Source organism: Mustela lutreola, chromosome 10 (assembly GCF_030435805.1).
Source record: "Mustela lutreola isolate mMusLut2 chromosome 10, mMusLut2.pri, whole genome shotgun sequence".
NCBI classification, from domain to species: Eukaryota; Metazoa; Chordata; class Mammalia; order Carnivora; family Mustelidae; genus Mustela; species Mustela lutreola.
Window position 1 is genome coordinate 7,374,269 of NC_081299.1, and position 19,909 is coordinate 7,394,177.

Genomic DNA, 19,909 nt, shown 5'->3' on the forward strand with positions numbered 1-19,909 from the left:
GAAGTAGAGGAGACAGAATGAACTCTCAAATATTCCTTATTCTTACTTATACATCTTTTTTTTTTTTTTTTAAAGATTAGTTATTTATTTGAGAGAGAGAGAGAGAGAGGGAGGGAGAGAAAGCACAGAGTGAAAGGGAGAAGCAGACTCCCTGCTGAGCAGGGAATCCCGACATGGGGCTCTAGCACAGGAGCCTGAGATCAGGACCCAAGCTGAAGGCAGCCGCTTAACTGACTGGTATGTAGGTATGAGCCACCCAGGCCTCCCTTACTTGTACATTCTTATGTGCTTATGCAAGATAACCTTTTGGAACTTTGGAAAATATTTAAAATAATTGGAATTTTTATTGATCAGATCTTTCAAATTAGTTTGAAAAGACTATTCCATTTATTTCAGTATTTTTATTTGTTTCTTTCTTTGAGGGACGGATAGGTAGGGGAAGGGAGAGAGGGAAAAAGGGAGAAAGAGGATCTCAGGCAGGCTCCACACTCAGCGCAGACCCTGAGGTGGGGTTCGATCCCTGGACCTTGAGATCATGACCTGAGCTGAGACCAAGAGTCAGATATTTAACCCACTGAGCCACCCAGGTGCCCCATCAACATTCTTACTTCTCTTGCAAGGTTTTCTTTGTATAGATCTAACATACTTTAAGATTACTCAGTAATTTTATATTTCTTGTAGCTATTGTGAAAGGAATTGATCATCATTTTAATTTTTAATTACTTGTTGCTGGTATGTAGGAATGCTCTTGAATTTTTTAAAATTATATATTATAAATCAGCTATGTCATTAAACGTTTTTATTGAATTGATTTTTTTTGGATATGTAATCCTGTTGTCTACAAGTGATTATTTTGTGATCTTCTTTCCAGTTCTTAAATATTTTAATTTTATATCCTGCCTTATCACGTGGGGGTAGAACTTCAGAAATAAGGTTACACGCCTATTATGGCAGTGGTAATGAGTTTTATATACATAACTTTATTTTAAAGAGAGAAAAAAAGAGATTGTCCCCACATGTTATAAGTATATCTTTCAGTTATTAGCGATCTGCAGTCCATTAAATACCAGTAGGCTTTATTCATGTTTACTGACGCACTGAACAACTGTTCAGTGACTGCGCTTGACAGTTTGATCCATATGTTAAGCTTTGGGGATACAGCAGTGAGTAAGACAGTAAAAGTCAAAGTTCAACAATGTTAGACTCCTTAGAAAGCCATCCAAGACAAAAGGAAGGTTACAAAGCTACCTATATTTGACAACCAGAGGAATACTGTATAGATGGCAGTCACTGCAGACATGTGATCTGGCAGGGGGGTGACCAGAGGAGACTCCGGTGGTGGAAGAGAGAACCCAGGGCAAGGGACAAGACTGGAGTAGGATTGGAAGGAGTGTGCGGTGCGTGGAGCATCAGGGGAGGGGACTGAAGAGTACAAGGCCTGTCCGACTGGGGAACAAACTAGTTTGCCATAGTGCAGGGTGAATACACAGTTTTACATTCACCTCTGGGACTCCTTGGAGATTCTAAAGAGATGTTTCAAGGGCAAAGAGCGGTCAAGAAAGTTGGACTCTGGGTTTGCTCCATGTGCCAGCTGGCTTTCCCCAAACCTGAGCAGCTGTTTTGCATATTGGACTTCCATTGATATATTTCTTCTGCACAGTTTCGTTGAACACCTGCGTAAATGCCCATAGAATCTAGGCAGTATTCTAGGTCCTGCGAATATAGCAGTGAATGAAATAGGCCCCATCTCTGCCTTCAGGGAGCTTCCATTCTAGTGGTGGGAAGGAAAGGAGACCGTTAGGGGAAGAAAATGTAACCGTAATGTAAGGGGAGTAAGAGCAATAGAGAGCTCTTAGAAGGTTATGATTTTAAATGGAATGGTCTGGAAAGTCTCCACCAAGGTGACATTTAAGCAAAAACTTGAAGAAAAGGAGGAAGCAAGCCATGCAGATTTCTGGGCAGAAAGAGTTCCTGGAAAAGGGAACCAACTGTACGAAAGCCTGAAGTGGGAGCTCGCCTGGCAAATTCTAGGAACAGAAAGGAGGCCACAGTGCGGGCAAGGCCGGTCACAGTGAGAGCTGAAGACACAGCGTTGGTAGGAGGTGAGGCTGTGCAGAGCGGCACTGATACACAGGAAGACTTTGGTTTTACTCTTTTAATAAAATGGAGACCATCATAGGGTTTAAGCAGAGGACTTAAATGGTCTGACTTAAGCTTTTACAGGATCACCTTGGCTGCCACCGTAAGAGTACGCAGTTGGAGAACAATAATGGAAACTGAGAGAGCAGTCACATCCCTGGCTGTTACGTGGTGGTAAATCCAGCAGAATATCCTGATTTGTCGGATCTGAAATCTGAAAGAGAAGCAGAAGTTAAGGATGACTCTGAGGGTTTTGGCCTTGTGACTAGAAGGATGGAGTCACCATTAATCTTGGTGGGGCAAGATGAGGAGCTAGGTGGATTTGAGGTCTCTGTCAGACATACAGGTGAAGCCACAGGTGGGCAGACAAATTAATGTGAATAGAGTTCAGAGGGGAGGTCTGAACTGCAGATAAAAACTCAACTGTGTTAACTTCTTGATTTTGATAGTTGTACTATGGTTATGTATGAGTACCGACTCCCTGCCCCAGAGTCAGGAGATTAATACTGAAATACGTAGGGAGGAGGGGGCATCCTGTCTGTAACATAGTCTTAAACAGTTCAGGGGGAAAAAAAAAAACCAGGTAGATAGATCGATAGAGAATAATAAAGCAGATTTAACATTTAAAGAACCCAGGGGGAAAATATATGAGATTTCTTTGTACTATACTTGCACCTCTCCTGTAAGCCTGAAATTATTTCACAGTAGAACACTTTTTAAAAGTGAGGGAAAATACAGATATTCCAGATAAACAAAACTGAGGGAGTTCATTGCCAGCACACCTGCACTGAAAGGAACACTAATGGGGTTTTCAGACAGAAAGAAAGTGATCGTACCTGAAGACGCAGAGATGCAGGCAGGCAAGGGAAGGGACAAATAGAAATGGATATTGGCTGTATAAAATAACACAGTGTCTTTCTTGGGGGGTTTAAGACGCATGTATAAATGTGATGCGTGACGGTAACACAGGCGGAAGGATGGATGAAAGCGTTGGAATTGCTGACAAAATGGTAACATTTATTTATATGAAACGATAGTAAGTCAGGGGTGTATATGGCATCTAGGGCATCAGTTTCAGACTCTTTGAGCCTCGGACCCTGTTCACTCATAAGAATCCAGGATCCCCCATTAGGCAAATGCAACAGTGGTTATCATTGCAGATGCACAGTCCACCAAAGGATGCTGAAATTAGAGGGGAAAGTTTGAGAGTCTCTCCTCTAAGCTATAAAAGGAAGGTTTGTAACACTGTAGTGAAGAAATCCATCAAAAATCACCTTGTCTACAAGCCTGTGGAAGGGAAAGCTGAGTTAAAAAGTTGGCAAAAAGCGAAAGGAGGACATTAAACAGATCAAAAGGAAAACAAATTGTGAGATGAAAGAGATAAGCCCCCAAATTTCAGTATTCATCTTGGATGTAAATAGACTAACTACTCCCATAAAAGCAAAGTTTGTCAAGATTAGATTAAAAAAAAAAGCTAACCCCCATCAGTGCTGCTTACATCAAACATACCTTTAATGAAAAGACACATAGGATTAAGAGTAAAATGATGGGAAAAGATACTACGCAAACACTAACCAAAGAAACCAGGTACTAATATCAGACAAGATAGACTTCAAAGTGGAGTGAGAGGTAAGGAGATTTCAGAATGATCAATCACCAGGAAGATTTGACATTTCTAAGTATGTGTGTACCAAATAACATCACTCGATTATACAGAAAGCAAAAAATGGACAGAACTGAAAGGAGAACTAGACAAATCTGCTGTCACAATGGAAACTTTTAAAACCTCTTTCTTACTAACTGATAGTACACACAGGCAGCAGTCAAGTTTCTAACAACACAGTTAATCAGCTTACTGTATTTATGCATCTGTAGATAAATGGCGCATATCCATACATACATGTACATGGCACTGTACCCAGTGAAGACAGTAAGTATGCGGAAAGATAGTTCAACCTCATTAGTCATCAGAGAAATGCAGATTCAATTCAGAATGATATAATCACTTCACACCCACCAGAATGGCCAAAATGGAAAAACCCTGAACTTTGGTGTTGGGAGGAATAGCTAGAACTCTCCCGCACTCCTGATGTGAGTGGAAATTGGTGTGACCACTTTGGAAACTTGACACTGTCTGTTTGGCTGAGAATACGCACACCCCATGTGATTGAGCCGTTCCCCTCCGAAGTCTGTGTGTAAAAACGTGGTCAGCAGCATGGCTGTGGAGCAGGCAGATACGTTGTCCTGTACGGCAGTCAGAGGGAGTGAACCAGGTGATCACACAGGCATCATGTTGAAAAAATGCTTTTGGAATTGTTCCACTTATATGTAGTTCAAAAATGGGCACATTTCATCCATGAGGGGATAAGTTCAGTGGTGACAGGGTGGACACATGAGAGCTGCTCCCAGGGGCTGTTGTTTTATTATTATAATTTTTTAATCTGGGTGGTGGCTACATGGAGGTTTTCACTGTGTGAAAATACATCAAGCGGTCTGCTTAAAATGTGTGCTCCTCTCTCTGTATATGGAAAGCCAACAGAAGTTTACTTAAAACCACAATGAGGCTATTCTTTTACCTTTCAGGATGACAAAGGAAAAGCTTGATAGCATCATGCAGGCAAAGTTGGGAAACACACGCACGCCGGTGGGAAGTAAATGGAAGGAAACCACTCTCAGGAGGGTCCGTCGATGTTTATCAAAATTAGAGCTGCGCGTATCAGAGTCCACTTCCAGGGACAACTTGCACATGTACAAGTGGTACATGTAAGGACTTGTTTTGGGGCTTTGTAGTATATGTACAATAGGGAGCAAGTGAAATAAATCATGGTATAGCCACAAAATGGATTGCCTTATAGTCAGTAAGTAGAATGAGAGAGCACTACAGATGCTAGTAAGAAATGCTCCCTAAGATGTATTAATTACAAATAGCAACTTGTAGAATAGTGTTTACACCATGTTATTATTTGTACCAAAAATATGCATGTGCATATATACGCTAACATATAAAATGTACATTATATGGATATGGAAAAGCACTTTCATATTCACAAACTATCTCTAAAAGACACCTAAGAAACGAGTAGCAGTGGTTGTCTCTGGGAAGATCTAACGGCGTGGCCAGCTGGCAGGAATGGGAGGGCGACAGCTTTCCACTATATTCCCTTTTGTATCTTCAGAATGCAGAATTGTACTGTGGAAATATACCTGTTGAATATTTCTAAAACAATTATTAAAAATCCCATAGGTGGTGTTTCGCAGGATACCGCTGTGTCGCTTCTTAGTAAGTCTGGTACGGCCACATTTTCCTTCCCATTGAAGCAAATCTTTGGTTTAACACCGGATGACACGGTTGGCTTTGCATATGGGTGCCAAGATGTAGGGGGAAAGCGTTCCCGCTGTCAGGATGCTCCGACTGTGGGGCGTGTGGGAATGAGTTGATGAGCAGACAGCAAATTCGTTCGTCCTGTGCCATGCCTGCTTGCAAACACAACACTCCTTGAATGGAACGGTGGGCCCTCCCTGCGGCTTGTAGTGTCATTCCCTTCTCTCTTCTGAACATGTATAAGTTGGATTCAGATTAAGTTAAAAATGATGCAACTCTCCTGCTTCCTTTTGTTCTTTTTTTAAATGTAATTAAGATCAAGCTATGAATATAACATCTGCTTTTTATGTCTTAATGTATCAAAAGCATTTTCCCATGCCATCAGAAATTGTTCATGAGAATGTGCACAGTTGAATAATATCACATTACTGAAATGTGTCCTAATTTGTCTAATCAGCCCTCTTTGGACATTTGTTGTTTAAATGTTTTGCTTTTCTTAAAAAGAAGGCGAGGAACCGTTTTTGCACAGTAGTTTTATACCACATTATTTTATTATTTCCTAGAAGCAAAATTGTTGAATCAAAGGGTTATGAACATTTTTATTTTTATTTTTAAGATTTTATTTATTTGGAGGGGGGAGGGACAAAGGCAGAGGGAGAGAGAGAATCTCAAGCAGATGTCATACTGAGCACAGAACCCAGCACGGGGCTTGATCTCAAGACTCTGAGATCATGACCTGAGCTGAAACCAAGAGTCGGATGCTCAACCCACTGAGCCACCCAGGCGCCCCTGAACATTTTTAATACTGTTGAGATAAAGTGCTGACTTATCTTCTAGAAGCTTCTCGGTTTGCACTTCCACAGCAGACTTCTCAGTTGGCACTTCCTTTGCCAGCTTTGGGGTATTCTCATGCCAAAAAGTCATTTTTATTTTGAAGAAATCCAATCTTAATAACTTTACCAACACATCTGAATGATACGCCCGGAGCGAGGGCAGGATGTCAGTGTCTGCTTTCAACATGAACAGAGGTTTGGAATACTTCCCCTGTGTTGTCTGGAGTCCTGCGGATTCCTGAGCATCCCCACCCGCGGGCACTGGGACCTGAGCTAGACCGCTTACTGTCCCTGTAGCTCAGCTTCCTTACCTGTAAACTGGGAGCCAAAGGGGCTACCCCTGCCACCCCTCACTGCATGGGCTACACGCTGCACAGGCCCACGAGAGGCCACGGGCACAGGGACATGGGACCCTGCTCCTGTTTGGGATTCAAACAGTTAAAAATACAAAAACTCCTTAAATTATTCTTTGACACATGGGCTTAATAAATTTTGGTTGTTATTTCTAGGAGAGTGGAAATGTGGATGAATTTTACTTTTCGTATTTTTATTTTCTGTGTGTTCTGCAGTTGATGTGCTATTTTTACTGTCAATAGATACGTCTATGTATTACAGATCTTATGTTTATATATTATACAATATTACATGTTTTATATTATAAATAGAAGACAGACAAAATATTCTTTCAGCATAGGAAATTGAGGCTGGAGGAGGTCTAAAGGAGGCTGCCATGTAACAGGTAGGGAAGATGAGGTCTCGGTTCTCACACTGCCTAGCAAAATAAGCACTCAAATATTTATGCATTTGGTTGAATACTAAATATTTATCTCTGCGCTAGTAATGTTGACTATAGCAACCAATACCAAAGTCATTTGTGCTACACAAATAGGTGGTGACAAAATAATTTATGTACTGTATTGGCCTATTAGGACATAGAATGTTTTAATGTGTTAATATCAGATTAACATGAGGACTTTTAAAAGAGTTTGATAGCTGCATAGTAATTTAAAACTTTAGGAAGTAAGTTGAATGCCAAATAGTAAGCCTTTTCATCATATATTTAAGATTCAAGATGTTAAAGAAAATCCCAAATAAACATTGAACCGTCACGGCATTCAGCTGAGTGACTGTGTCTTCTTGGTACACTGAGCTCTTGTGCCACTGTTCTCCGTAAGGAACAAAAATCTCCACCTTGATTTGCGTCCCATAGTAAGTTGTTTCCCAAATCAGTAACATATGAAACAGCTTATGGCTGTCCCTACCATCCCAAAGCAAATGTTTGTTTTGTTGCAGTGATGGAAACATTTCCATTGGCGAAGCAAATATTTAGAGCTGAAAGAAACATTTGGGCGGCCAGGATGTGTCAAAATAGAACAGATGCCTGCCTTTTAAAAACACACATTAAAAATAAAGAAGAAAGAAAGCAAGCTACCTTGTACTTGGCTGCTGTGGTTACAGCCACAATGGGTTAAGCAAGAAATTAGAAAATGTGGATATCGTTCTGATCGGTTTCTGGGCTCGTCCCTATACCTTTTTCTATCTTAGTTTTTCTCTTCCAGGAAATGGGGATAAATAACCATTTTAAGTGATCTTGCTCCGGATTCAGGGTTTTGGTTTTTTTTTTCTCCCCTTCTAGATATTTTTTTGTTCTTGAAAAGTAATTTATCCTTTTGGGGCGCTGGGGTGGCTCAGTGGGCTAAAGCCTCTGCCTTCGGCTCAGGTCATTGGTCTCAGGGTCCTCAGGTCATGATCTCGGGCTCCCTGCTCAGCGGGGAGCCTGCTTCCCCCTCTCTCTCTGCCTGCTTGTGATCTCTGTCAAATAAATAAAATCTTTAAAAAGAAAATAATTTATACTTTTGAATTGGAAATATATTCACATGGAATACAGTTCCTAAGGATAGGCAGTGTAAAGTCTGCCTTCAGCCTCTGTCCCCAGCTAAGTCCCTTCTCTGTCTGTAACCAGAGTTACCTCTGTCCTCTCTATTTTATGCCTGCAGTGACTAACTAGACTTGTTTTTATGTGTGTAGATGCAAATATTTATTTTTTTTAACGCAGAAGTTCTATATACCTTTTACCTTGTTTTCTTCCTATGGTCATATATATTCTTTTTGTTTTTCTTTTTGAGGTGATTGATTTTAAGAGTTTGCTTATCAAAAATGTTCTAGTTGTGTCAGATAGTAGAGGGGAGCAGGCATGTCAGGCTGCTCCTACTTAACCCCCCCCCCCCCCCATAAAAAGAACTCAGTGTGGAAAATCTGGTTCTGCCTCTGGGCTCACCAGGGGCTGTAGGTGAGTCACTGTCCCTCTCTATATCATTTTCTCTTGATTTTTAACAGAAGAAGAAGGAAAGGAAAAGAATAGGTCAAGCAGATGAGCTTCAGCTTTTCTGCCAGATCTGAATTTCTTGCTTGGATGTCAAGGTGGAAAAAAAAAAAATTTTTTTTTTTTTAAATGTACTTCTTTGCCTCTTCTAAAACAGGAGCAGGATTCAAGTGTAGTTAAAAGTGCTTATCAAAAAAAAAAAATTTTAAAAAAAAAGTGCTTATTAATTTGGGTTTTCTGCCTATGCACAAACATAGGCTTACCTGCCCTTGGCATTCAAATAGCTATGATTCCCGATTATCACACCCTTCGGTCTTTAAAGACACAGTTCCTTCCCCAGGACTTGTTCAGTGCACCGTGGCAGGGCTGACTTAGCCTGTTGCCAAGGACCTGCTGGCGTAGATACTGCCGTCCACAGCCGGCAACAATATTTGCCGTGCTATTAATCCTTTGGAATAGATGATCAAATAACAAAATCAACTCCTCTTTGTTTTTGTTTTTGTTTTTAATTTAGAGGAGAGGGCTTAAAAGAAAAAAAAAAAACCTTCAGACTATAGATCTAAAAATAGACATTGTGGATGCTGATTGGAAACCCTCCCAGTCTTTCATACGAGAGATCTCAATTTGTGTTACACCAAGGGGCAGCTCACTTCTGTCTTGTTCACCAGTTATACTACTCCCCAGAGAAGCTCAATAAATTTTATAGGGAAGTTTCCTCCTTAGGCGGAAGGAGCTAAGCTCGGTGACTGGTGTGGCTGAAGTAATTTAGGGCTCCGAGGGAGTACATCTGGCTGTGGAATAAGGTATCCGAAGTAAATGTACAAAACTTGTGATCCTGGCCATTGATGCTGCTGTGCACCGGGTCCCGTGGCCCCAGCCTGTCTGATTTGGAGTGAAATTGATCCCTGAAACTTGCATTTAATTCACGGCTCAGACAGTCCTGCAGTCTTCACTAGTGGAGGCTGCAAAGCCTGCCTGCTGGTGTGCTGGCGTTTTCACCACCAACTGTTTGAAACATCCAAACTTGGACTTGGCTGAGTTTTTACGTCTCTCGTCTGCCTCTCTGAGACACAGAGGGATCCTCTTCCTCTGACATCAGGGGAGCAGACTGCCTTCCCTTTCAGACTTACAGTGGAGCGAGGTTTCCCGGTTCCTCGGTCTCAAAGCTAACAGTGCAATACATTTTGCACTGGCTTTTTACTCAGTGATTTATACTAGGAGACGTGCTGGGTGATATCCAGTGTCCTTTTGTCTTTGTGTTTATTTTTCTTGCACATTTAATGTATTTAAAGGATATATTGTCTTTATGGTTCACTAGGATAAGGACGGGGTTGGTGCAAGTTTTAATGAGAGGTCCCCCGGCTCCCTGTGTTGAGATGAGAATTATATTCATGGTTGGGTATCTTTCTTTCTTTCCTTAGGTGGCAGGAGGCAGTGTTTTGCTGCCTTTTCAAATAGCATTTCTACCTAACGATTTTTAGAAGGGTACTGTGAGGACATTCAATTTCAGGGCATCACCAGCAACTTTTCTCCTGTTTGAACTTTCCTCGTTTAAGGAGACAGGAAAGTCTCATATCTTGTGTCTGCATTTACGTATTAGTGTCAGGATGGTGGAGACCGGCCCTGCCATCAGGTCAATTTTTATAAAAACTCTTTCATTTGTGAGGTAATGATATTTGGAACTAGTTTTCTCAAAAACTGTTTTAGCCGCTTGGGAATAGTTAATCAGTAGGGGAGAAAGCACTTGGCTTATTTGCTTAATATTTTAACCAAGTGAATTAGACAGGTTGGGGGGCTGGGGGAGGGGATAAGAAAGTGGGTGGGGGAGGCCCCATAAACAAGGTGATATATAATATTTTTTTTGTTCTCCTTTTAAATAAATACCGATCAGCTTTATGTTCAGAGACAATAGGAGCCGTTGGCTTAAATTTGCAGTTTACTGTATTTATGGCTGTAATATCAAGGTGCTGCCGTCGTAATTTCATGCCCCAATGAGAAGAGCAAGGTCGAAGCAAATGCTTCCATCGGCATCTGCTAACACACTGACTCATAAACAAGGCCCGGCTGGATCAGGTGGCACGGAATAATACAGGCTAATGAAATACAGCACAGCTTTCCATTACTGTTAGTTTTTACAGTGTCGTCATTACGTGTAATTTATGTTTAAAAAATTCAATTTTATACAAGGCACTGGGAAATAGGGGTCTACAGGTCATCCAACGACTTTTAGAGGCTCTGAGAGTCCTTATTGTACTCTACTGTTCCAACAAAATGTTAATAAAATAAAATAAAAATACTTTTCCCCTCCCCCCCCCAAGCCTTTTCTGAGAGAGTTGATTTTTCTTTTAATTTGGGGAGTATTTTTAGCCAGCTGTCTTCTCTGCCTCATCTCCTCTCAGAGTGCACATGGGGAGATAACTAGTCGTGTTCTCAGAGAGGTGACCCCCGCACGGTCTCCGCGCGTCCCAGATGAATCACCCAAGTCCTATACATGGGCGGACTGTGACAGGGGAGGAAGATGGCCCCAGTGGCCAGCCCGCAGCTGCTGCCCTTTGCTGCCGGCCCTCTGGCCCTCTTCCCTAATCCCAGCCAGACTTGACATTTTTATTATAAAACTTAGGTCTGGCTGGAAGGTGCTGTCGGGTGTTCATTACCTTGCTTATTTCCAAACTATTCCCAACCCCGCTGTCCCGGTCGTTGTTTGACCTACAAGATGCAGAGAATGCTGCTGTCTGCTGTCACCTGTCTCTCTGCTTCACCTGAAATGGGCCAGGCCCTGTGGCAGTGCTCTGCGGTCACTGGGGACAGCACCGAGGTGACTTATTCTGAGAAGCCCATGCACTGCCCGTCCTGCAGGGAAAAGCTCTTCCCGGTGCCCAGTTTTGTCTGAGTCCGTGGGAAAGGACCTGCAGCCTTGTGCTCCGAGCCAGCAGGCTGCAGCTCACTAAGTCAACCCGTTTGGTTTTGTTTGCATTTGAACCGAAACCTCTAGAAAAAGAAAACAAATCTGCGTATTTTCTAGGGGATACAAATAAGCAGGTGTGGTAGCCCCAAGGCACTTCAGTTGCCCGCAGCAGTACAAGGGGCTTTATTAATCAATAGCTTGTAGCTTGCTTGCTCTGTTCTTTGAAAAGAATCCCACCCTGGAGAAAGCATTGGAGAAGAAATCTTTGGCCAGCTCCTGCACAGGGGCAGCAGCCGTCTCCTTGTAAAGGGCACTGGTTATGGAAGTAGATTCCAGAAAACCGAGAACAGGGAATCCACCCTGATGGCTGGTGCCTGGGACCTTCGTTTGCACAATGTGCACTGAGAGCTCTCAGTTTTGCCAGTCAGGCAGCTGTGGTCTTTTTTTCTTTCCTTTTTTTTTTTTTTTTTTTAAATTTCAAAGATTTTACTTATTTGAGAGAGAGGGAGAGAGAGAGAATGAGCAGTGGTAGGGGCAGAGGGAGAAGCAGATGCCCCTGCTGAGAGAGAGCTGGACGTGTGGCTCGATCCCAGGACCCTGGGATCATGACTTGAGCCGAAGGCAGACGCTTCACCGACTGAGCCACCCAGGCGCCCCCAGACATCTGCGGTCTTAAAGGTGAAATGACACTGCCTCTCAGAGGCAGGCGTCCTGGCCTTCTCACTTTGGACAGGTGCCCTCACTCCTTTCTCCTCCTGTTGGCTAAAGCTAGTGAGAGGACAGAATACCTGAGCGGGACTTTTAGTTTGATTCTCTGTCAATGATACGTTTTAACTGTCACAGACCAGGGCTGGTAGCTCTTGGAATTGGCAAGTGGCAGAGGTTGACGTTACTGAAAGCGTCTGAATGCAAAGTGCTAGTGATACCACGTAATGCAAGCTGATACTCCAGCTGAAAGAAAATCTTGGGCTTTACTTTTATCGAAATGGGCTGATTCTTCCAAAGGTGGCAGCTGAAGGAAGACTTGAGGGCAGGAGGTTTTCCTGCCCTGGGACGGCGACACCCTTGGCCCCCATCTCTGCTCTGCTCAGCCCTTGCACGGTCCCTCTGCGGTTAGATTTTTCCTTGCAGATAGCAATCAACTGGAAGGAAGTGTGTGTGTCTAATTTGCATGAGATTATTTAAAACAACAACAAAAAAAAGGTCTGCATTAGTCAGGGTGGTGGTAAACAACGCAGAGATGCCTTTTATAATATAGCCTGTGCCTCAGCCTTCACAGCCAAATATAATTCACTTCCAATTGGCGGTTTCCTTTATTATTCCTTTTAACCTTTAGGATTCTGCAAGGTCTCCATCTAAGCTCTCCGTCGCTTGTCTGACGAGGGCGGGCGGGGACCTGGATGTCCTGTGTGTGGGACCTGAAGCTGTCCCTCTTCCTGAAGGCAGGGTCGGTTCAGCACCAGGAGCCCATGACTGCATAGTTAACTGCTGTGTTCTGAAGGAGATGACACCCCTTCCAGCCGAGTCTCCGTGAGTCCCATATGAGTCCCCTGAGTTGAGAGAGTCCTGAACCTGAGCCTGAACCTGGCTGGCCAGTGCCCCCGACCTGGGGACACTCCGAGGAAGGGGGCTCTGAGGGAAGCATGGGCACCCGTCTGGGAGAGGCCTCCGGATTTCCTGGGAGTTAGAATATTAGAACGATGCGGGGACACTACCCTTGTGGTTCCGGAGTTGTACAAAAAGTTGTCCCAGTGTCATTTGCAGATAGGATGCAGGCGTTCTGTTCCTGTGCTGTTTTGGTCTCTAGGCTCCCAGCGCCATTCGTCAGCCCTCACCTGGAGATGGGGGTGCCAGGTGGGGCTCAGAGAGACCCTCTAGTGCTTCTCTCAACCTCTCACAAGCTTGAAGACTTAAGACATGGTCTCAGAAGCTGCCGTTTGTTGTTTCTGTGCTAGAGGGGCAGTCACCAGGCCCCAGAGAGAGAGCCGTGGAGCCGCGGGTTGTCAAGCTGGCAGCACCGTGCCCTGCCTCGTGGGTTCTGAGGCACGTTTTCCCCCTCCTTGGGCTTAGTTGTTGTTCTTTATCTGTTAAATGAACGCAGTGGCTAGGATCATGGTCCAGCTCTGAAATTATATTATTCAGTGAGATCATGAAAATGCTTTTTTCTTTTCTTTTTTTTACAAGAAGAAAAGTGATTCATTTTGTGTAACTAAATCAAAATCCTGGCTCTCCGGAGGACTGGGGATATCAGAATTCCAGCCAATGTAAATTTAGAGCATCAAATGATAAGGTCTCTGAAAAACAAGAGCTTGGAAGGAAGTGCTGATGCCCTTTAAACCGCGGCCTCACTAGTGGGCTCGGCCGCAATAATGCAAGGAACATGTTTTATTAGGAAAATAGGCTTTGTAAGAGCTGTGGGCCAGAGGGCAGAGCAACGGGCAGGGAGCGCTGTCCCTTTAACCAGCTCCGCAGCACAGCCGTGACTTACTGTATATTTCCCCAGCGTTAACCGTTATCGTACTTGTTTATATTTGAAAGAGCCAAAAGGGAAAATGAGAAAGCAACTGAATGCTCCTTTTGGGAAAATTATCCTCATTTGCAGCCAGCGGCTGACAAGGCACACGAACCACCAGGTTTATGAAATCCCGGGGTGTACTGGTCACCACCCGTCCCCGCCCATGCCGCAGGCGTGCCTGCTTCTCCTGCGGCTGATGATGAACTCGTTAAAACCGGGTCTTTGCTCCCAGAGCTCTGAAGGGGGTTCCCCTTCCCCTTGGAAGTTGAGGGCCGGGCCTCCAAGCTGGATGGAACCTGAGAGACACAAGCTCGGGGTTCCTGCCCGTCTGTCCTGCCCCCGTTTCTCTCTGGAGGCCTTTGGGGCAAGCCGGGAATTTGGTAGGAGGAGTGGCCCAGTACAGCCCTGCATACTTTTGTACTTGAAGGTGCTGGGCGCCGGCCTTTTCGTCTGCTCGGGCAATGCGTGGAGAGCTGTTGGGGGGAGGAGGGCCAGCAGCACTCCGGCTTCCCAGAGGGGCGGCCTTGCCCACCACTGGCTGGCTCCCCTGGGTGCGGGGGGGGGGGCGCGGTTTCAAAGGGGGGCACAGTCCTCAACTGCTCAGCGCAGGGAGGGGCAGGGCCCGCAGTCAGAGTAGTTCAGGCCTTGTCGCCCACCTGAGAAGCGGCAGAGGCGCTCAGCCTGCCACACGCCAGTGTGGTGTGGGCAGCGTTGGGCTTCGGAGCATTAATGTGTCCCATCTGTCAGCCGCTTGGCACAAAGTGTGCAGCGCCGAAGCTGGAAGATGCCGGTCCTCCGTGTACTTCCTCTCCCCCCCACCCCGGGGCGGATCCACTGTGCTGTGGGCTGCCAGGTGGGGAGAAGCTCTCGGTCCTCATGTAAAGGCTCTGTCTGGCAGCCGCCCTGGATCCTGGGATTCCTGGAATCCCGGGCCAGAGGGGTGTCTGCAGACTTAGCGATACGTCCCTGCTGCTGCTCCCGCGCTCGGTGGCCCCAACACTCTTGTACCCGCTGTACCCACTTCTGGGACCGGCCTTGCGGGCAAGTCTTTCTCACACCTGTGCGCCACACCTGTTCCTGCTCTTCGGTGGGTGGGCTCGCTCGCCCTCTTCCCACAGGGCCGGCGTCCCCAGTCGGCCGCAGCCCTGTGCCCCCTGGAAGTGGGGTCTCGTCCGGCCCATCCCAGCCTGTTACTCTCCCGTGGGCAGATCCTCGCCACACCCGGCGGCCACTGCAGATGGCGCCCTGCCGTTCCCGGCCCGTCCTAAGCACAGCGCGCTGGTGTCGGGAGGATTAAGACAAAGAGAAGCGGAAAAGCTAGCCAAGGGCGGTACAGGCGGCCTGTGCTAGGCTAGAGCAATAACCATCTGAAAGTTTGGGCCTGGCCTTGTTTTGATCTGTTTTCTTGTTTTATTTTCTTCTTTACATTCTATATCCCATTCATACTAATCACAGTCAGTCCTGATTTTTCTTTTTATTTCTGCATTTGTCATAAAATAAAGCAAATTATTCCCGTCTTCGGAAACGATCGAGACTAATTAGTCGTCTCACCCAATAATTAGTTTTTTGTTTCCCTGTCTGTTTTCATGCATTATTGTTAGTTTTTCCCCCTCTTTTTTTAACACCATTACAGATTAAAATGAGTCACATTTGCAGTTGATGGTATCTGTTTTCGGGGGAAGAATGGAGAATTGCAGTACGGAGCGACTTCAAAAGCAGCAATAAACTCAAGGATAAATTAAGGAAATTGAATGAGCCACATTTGGAAGCAGTGTGGAGGCTAATATTCTGTCGCTTAAGGTTAAATTGCAACTGAGAGAGGTTCCGGAGAATCCGAAATCGGAGAGGAAACTTACCAGGATGCTAGGCACTCTGTGGCTCTCAGGGTCTTTTCTCAATGAAGATTTCGTTGCATCCAGGGACAGTGGCAAAAGGTATTCACCTGCAATTATGTCCTCTTCTCCCCCCAGGGCTGACAGATGAAGAGATTGATTTGGCTTTCCAGCAGTCGGGCACGGCTGCGGATGAGCCTCCGTCCTTGGGCCCGGCCACACAGGTGGTTCCTGTCCAGCCCCCTCACCTCATTTCTCAGCCGTACAGTAAGTCATCCGCTCAGTCTCCTGCTTTGACCTTGACTGGGGTTCAGGATTCTGGCCAAAGAGCAGTGCTTCCCAGCTCCCAGACTCAGAAAGCCAGGGGGGTTTAACCGGGACTGGTAGACTAGCTCTTGGGTTTTTCCAAAGGAATGTGCCACACCCAAATCCTCTCCTAGACAAACTTTTAAGTATGTGACAAAGATTTAAGAAGAGACGAGGGACCAGAATAAATGAGTATATTGTGTTGTTTCAAGTATTTTGGTTACAAGTAAGAATCTATAAAAGTATTTCTTGGTTCTGTTTCTGTTTTCTTACATCATGCTTTGCGTGTCACTCCTTCATCAAGTACGTGAACGTCTGATTCATGAACCCGGTCTCGTTTGCTCACTGAAATGACTCCTCTCCTAATTTTACTTTTTAAAGTTAATATTGGTAGATTTGGGGTGGCTCCTTCCTTCCTCCCTTCTCCTGGCTATACCGTGTATATTTGTGTGGTGACAGTCTCTTAGAGAACTTCAAATTAAATGTAAAGGTCCTTTTTGAGTTAGCTTTTAATTAGTACATGAGAACATACCCATGTTGTTTTTAAGTGAAGCTCTTTGAGGAATAATGCTTCTTCAAACTAGTAATAAATGTACAATCTCCAAAATACGGCTAGAACCCCTTCTTTAAGTCACTTATGAGAAGTCAAAAAAGATTAAAATTCACTTCAGAGTGGTGGAAAATAGCTCAAGTTTCATGTCTTTAACATAACTCAGCCTTGGATCTGTTGTCTTTCAAAATGCCTTTTCTGTAATTGTCTTCATTTTAATTGTCTATCTCGGAAGTTTTATTTTTTCAAAACTTGTTAATTTAAAACAGTGTTAGATGTCAGATTTTGGGAGGCATAACAAAATGCCTTCCAAGCCCAGGCTTGTTTGGACCCCAGCACGTGGTCTGGCCCCTTCCTTTGCCATCCTTATGGGCTCAGGCAGTGCAGGGGGCCGGTGGTGGGTTATGGTGTCACAGATCTCAGTTAGACATCTCCTTTTGCTTTCTGGATAAGGCTGAATGGGCGAGGTCAGGGAACACGAATTCAAGTTCATTTCATCCTTAGTCACCTTGTCTCACAGACTACTGGCATCCTCTGACCTCTGAGACTCAAGAAATGGTGCTCAGCGGTAAGCCTTGCACTGGATCTACTGAGTCAGGAGCGACCACTTGTCGGCCTGGGACTCACGTCTCCTTCCTGGCCAGCATTCTTTCGCATCTCTTGTGTTTGTTTTGGGTCACTAAACATACTCTCCATGTTTCCTTCTATCCAAAGACTAGGTCTCCACACATTTTCTTTAGTTGTGTCCCTGGGCCCAGCCATTTAATGGGATTTGTTGAGGACAGACAGTGGCAGCTGGGGTGCAGAATTTTCTAAGACGCACATCTGTTCTATTCCAGCTGCTTCCTCCATGGCTTAAAACCAAACAGGTCTCTCGGCTACTTGGAAACTTCTTGCTCAGAACAAATTGTTCTGGTTGGTCACAGAGTTGGCCTAAAACCTCATGCGCACGTCTACTTTTGGTAGGCACAAGGGGTTAAACTGTTGGTCCTTCTGAAAGAGAAGAAGGGGGGGTGGAGGGGGACAGTGCCGTCATCTAGATTCTTCTGTCCAGGTCTCTCTGAGAAGAAGCATTACACGTTTAGGTATTTAGGTAGGAGTATTTTTAAGAGTCTCCCAGCCCTAAAAATAAAATACATCTTCTTAGAGACAGACTCCTTCCTGCTTTGACGCTAGTATAAAAACAATGGTAATGGCAATTTTAAATTCCTGAAGTTTCTGCTTGTCATTGTCGAGCTTCGTTCCTCTTGTACTGTTACACCGCTCCTTCCAGCTCCGGGGGTGACTCTACCTCTTCACTTCTGTACTTTTGCCAAGAGGTGTCAAAACTGTTCAAAAGGAAAAAAAAAAAAAAAAAGCTTGATTTTGATTAATATAGAGAAACAAGACTTTGCCTGACTGATAATAAAACTGATAAATGACATTTGAATTACTTGTAGCGGTAATTTATTACATAAAATATCTTTTATTTGACATGCGATTAGTTGCTGGAAGCATCACTCAATCTGACTAGTTTAAACATGCTCTAAAATGAACCCCAGTAAAAACCAGGGCTGTCTGCTGCCTGCGTTATGAAATATACTAATCCTGGAGTGAGGAAAAAATCTGACTTTAAATATTTAAATGATTAATTGGGTTTATATATTTTTTTTACCTTTCTAACCCCCTTAATTACAAGCAAACTCAGGGGAGTTTCTGAACTAGGTGTGCAATCTGTATGCTTATCACCGAGGCATTGTCTGCGTCCTGGGAGGGATTTATGGCCTCCGCTCGTGTGTATTCCTGCCCATTTCACATCCAGAGCCCTTTCTTTCCATGTCTTGGCTCTTTAAGGGCAGATACTCCATCTCTGAACCTTAGCCTAGAAAATGGGATTCTCTGGGCTCAGTCCCCAATGCTCACGTCTTGGGGAGGGGTAAGCTTTTTCAAGACAGCCCCGGGGAGCCCGGTGCTCTTGGATGATCTCCTCTGGATCCACTGGCCCTTCTGCTTTGGTGGCAGATGTCCCACCCTGTACCTCTTTTGGTGGCTCTGCTCTTTGGTGAATGTGGTTGACCTTGAGCTGGTGGTAAATGCCTGTGTCAGCAAAGGGAACTTGGACACCTGCCGTAAAGGCACCAGGTCAGTCTGCCCGTGTTTGCTAAGCATCTACTGTGTGTCATCAGAGATACAAAACATGATCCTTAAAAATCTTACAGGCTCTCTGGGAGAGAAAAGATGAACTCTTAAGAAAAGGATAATAATCAAAGACATTGTGATTTAATGCCAAAATTAATTATGCAGACAAGAAATTCCGTAAGAATACAGAAAAGAGAAAAATTAATGTGGGCTAGAGAAGTCAGAGAAGTCTTTGTGAAAGCGGTAGGAGGTTGACATTGAGGGGAAGCTTCATGTCACCTGGTGTGAGAATAAACCAGTGTTGTCAGGGCTCAGAGGAAAGTCAGTCAGAGCTCTGGAAAAGTCAGACTGGGATTCGAGAGCAAATCTGATGTTCTCTGCTTCTCGTTTTGCTTTCTTTTTGTCCAGCTTTGTTTTTTTTTTTTTTTTAAAGATTTTATTTATTTATTTGACAGAGAGAGATCACAAGTAGGCAGAGAGGCAGGCAGAGAGAGAGAGGAGGAAGCAGGCTCCCCGCTGAGCAGAGACTCCATCCCAGGACCCTGAGATCATGACCCGAGCCGAAGGCAGCGGCTCAACCCACTGAGCCACCCAGGTGCCCCTCTTTTTGTCCAGCTTTGAATCAGGAATCGGTACCTGTGTATATCCACAGCGCCTACCCAGTCCTGCACGTCAAGTTCTGATAAGTGCTTGATTGATTTGCTGCAAGCTGATTTTTCTTCTTTCCTCCCAAAGAAACAAGAAGCAAGGTAGCTTTGAGATTTAGGCAGGGCCATTGTAAATTTTGTAGGATAATATTTTTTTTCTTAGGCTTAAATATCTTCCCTCACTGTCTTTGTTAACCAGCTTAGGTCTTTCAAAGAGTGACCTGTATAGCTTCAATTAGGATGTACGTGTGTGAGGTTATTGAAAGGCTTTGACATTTGATTAGAAATCTCAAGAGTGTGGGTTCTTTCTCACTGTGCTTCTTCATAGCCCTGTTTAGCACCTATACTTACCTTGAATATCTTCATTCACTGAGCAAGCATTTATTATTTTATTCCTGCTGTGGGCCAGGCACTGTGCT

General features: G+C 44.5%; 1 protein-coding gene and 1 long non-coding RNA gene across 4 annotated transcripts in view; one reads left to right on the forward strand and one right to left on the reverse strand.

Moving 5' to 3' along the window:
* PEX14 (peroxisomal biogenesis factor 14) overlaps positions 1 to 19,909 on the forward strand; it is a 138,671-nt gene that overhangs the window by 94,350 nt on the left and 24,412 nt on the right. Inside the window, exons 1-2 of one of the 3 annotated variants that reach the window (XM_059138580.1) lie at positions 14,752 to 14,890; positions 16,008 to 16,136. The exons of 1 other annotated variant lie outside the window; for it this stretch is intronic. In XM_059138580.1, coding sequence (XP_058994563.1) covers positions 14,767 to 14,890; positions 16,008 to 16,136 — 253 coding nt within the window. In that variant the 5' untranslated portion in view covers positions 14,752 to 14,766. Of the gene's footprint in view, positions 1 to 14,751; positions 14,891 to 16,007; positions 16,137 to 19,909 lie in introns of those variants that run through there. One more of the 3 variants, XM_059138579.1, reaches the window with a different exon arrangement.
* On the reverse strand, positions 1,060 to 16,032 carry LOC131810588 (uncharacterized). The gene is made up of 2 exons (XR_009345604.1): positions 15,894 to 16,032; positions 1,060 to 2,353 (listed from the first exon to the last, which is right to left on the reverse strand). It is a non-coding gene; the product is annotated as an uncharacterized LOC131810588 (long non-coding RNA).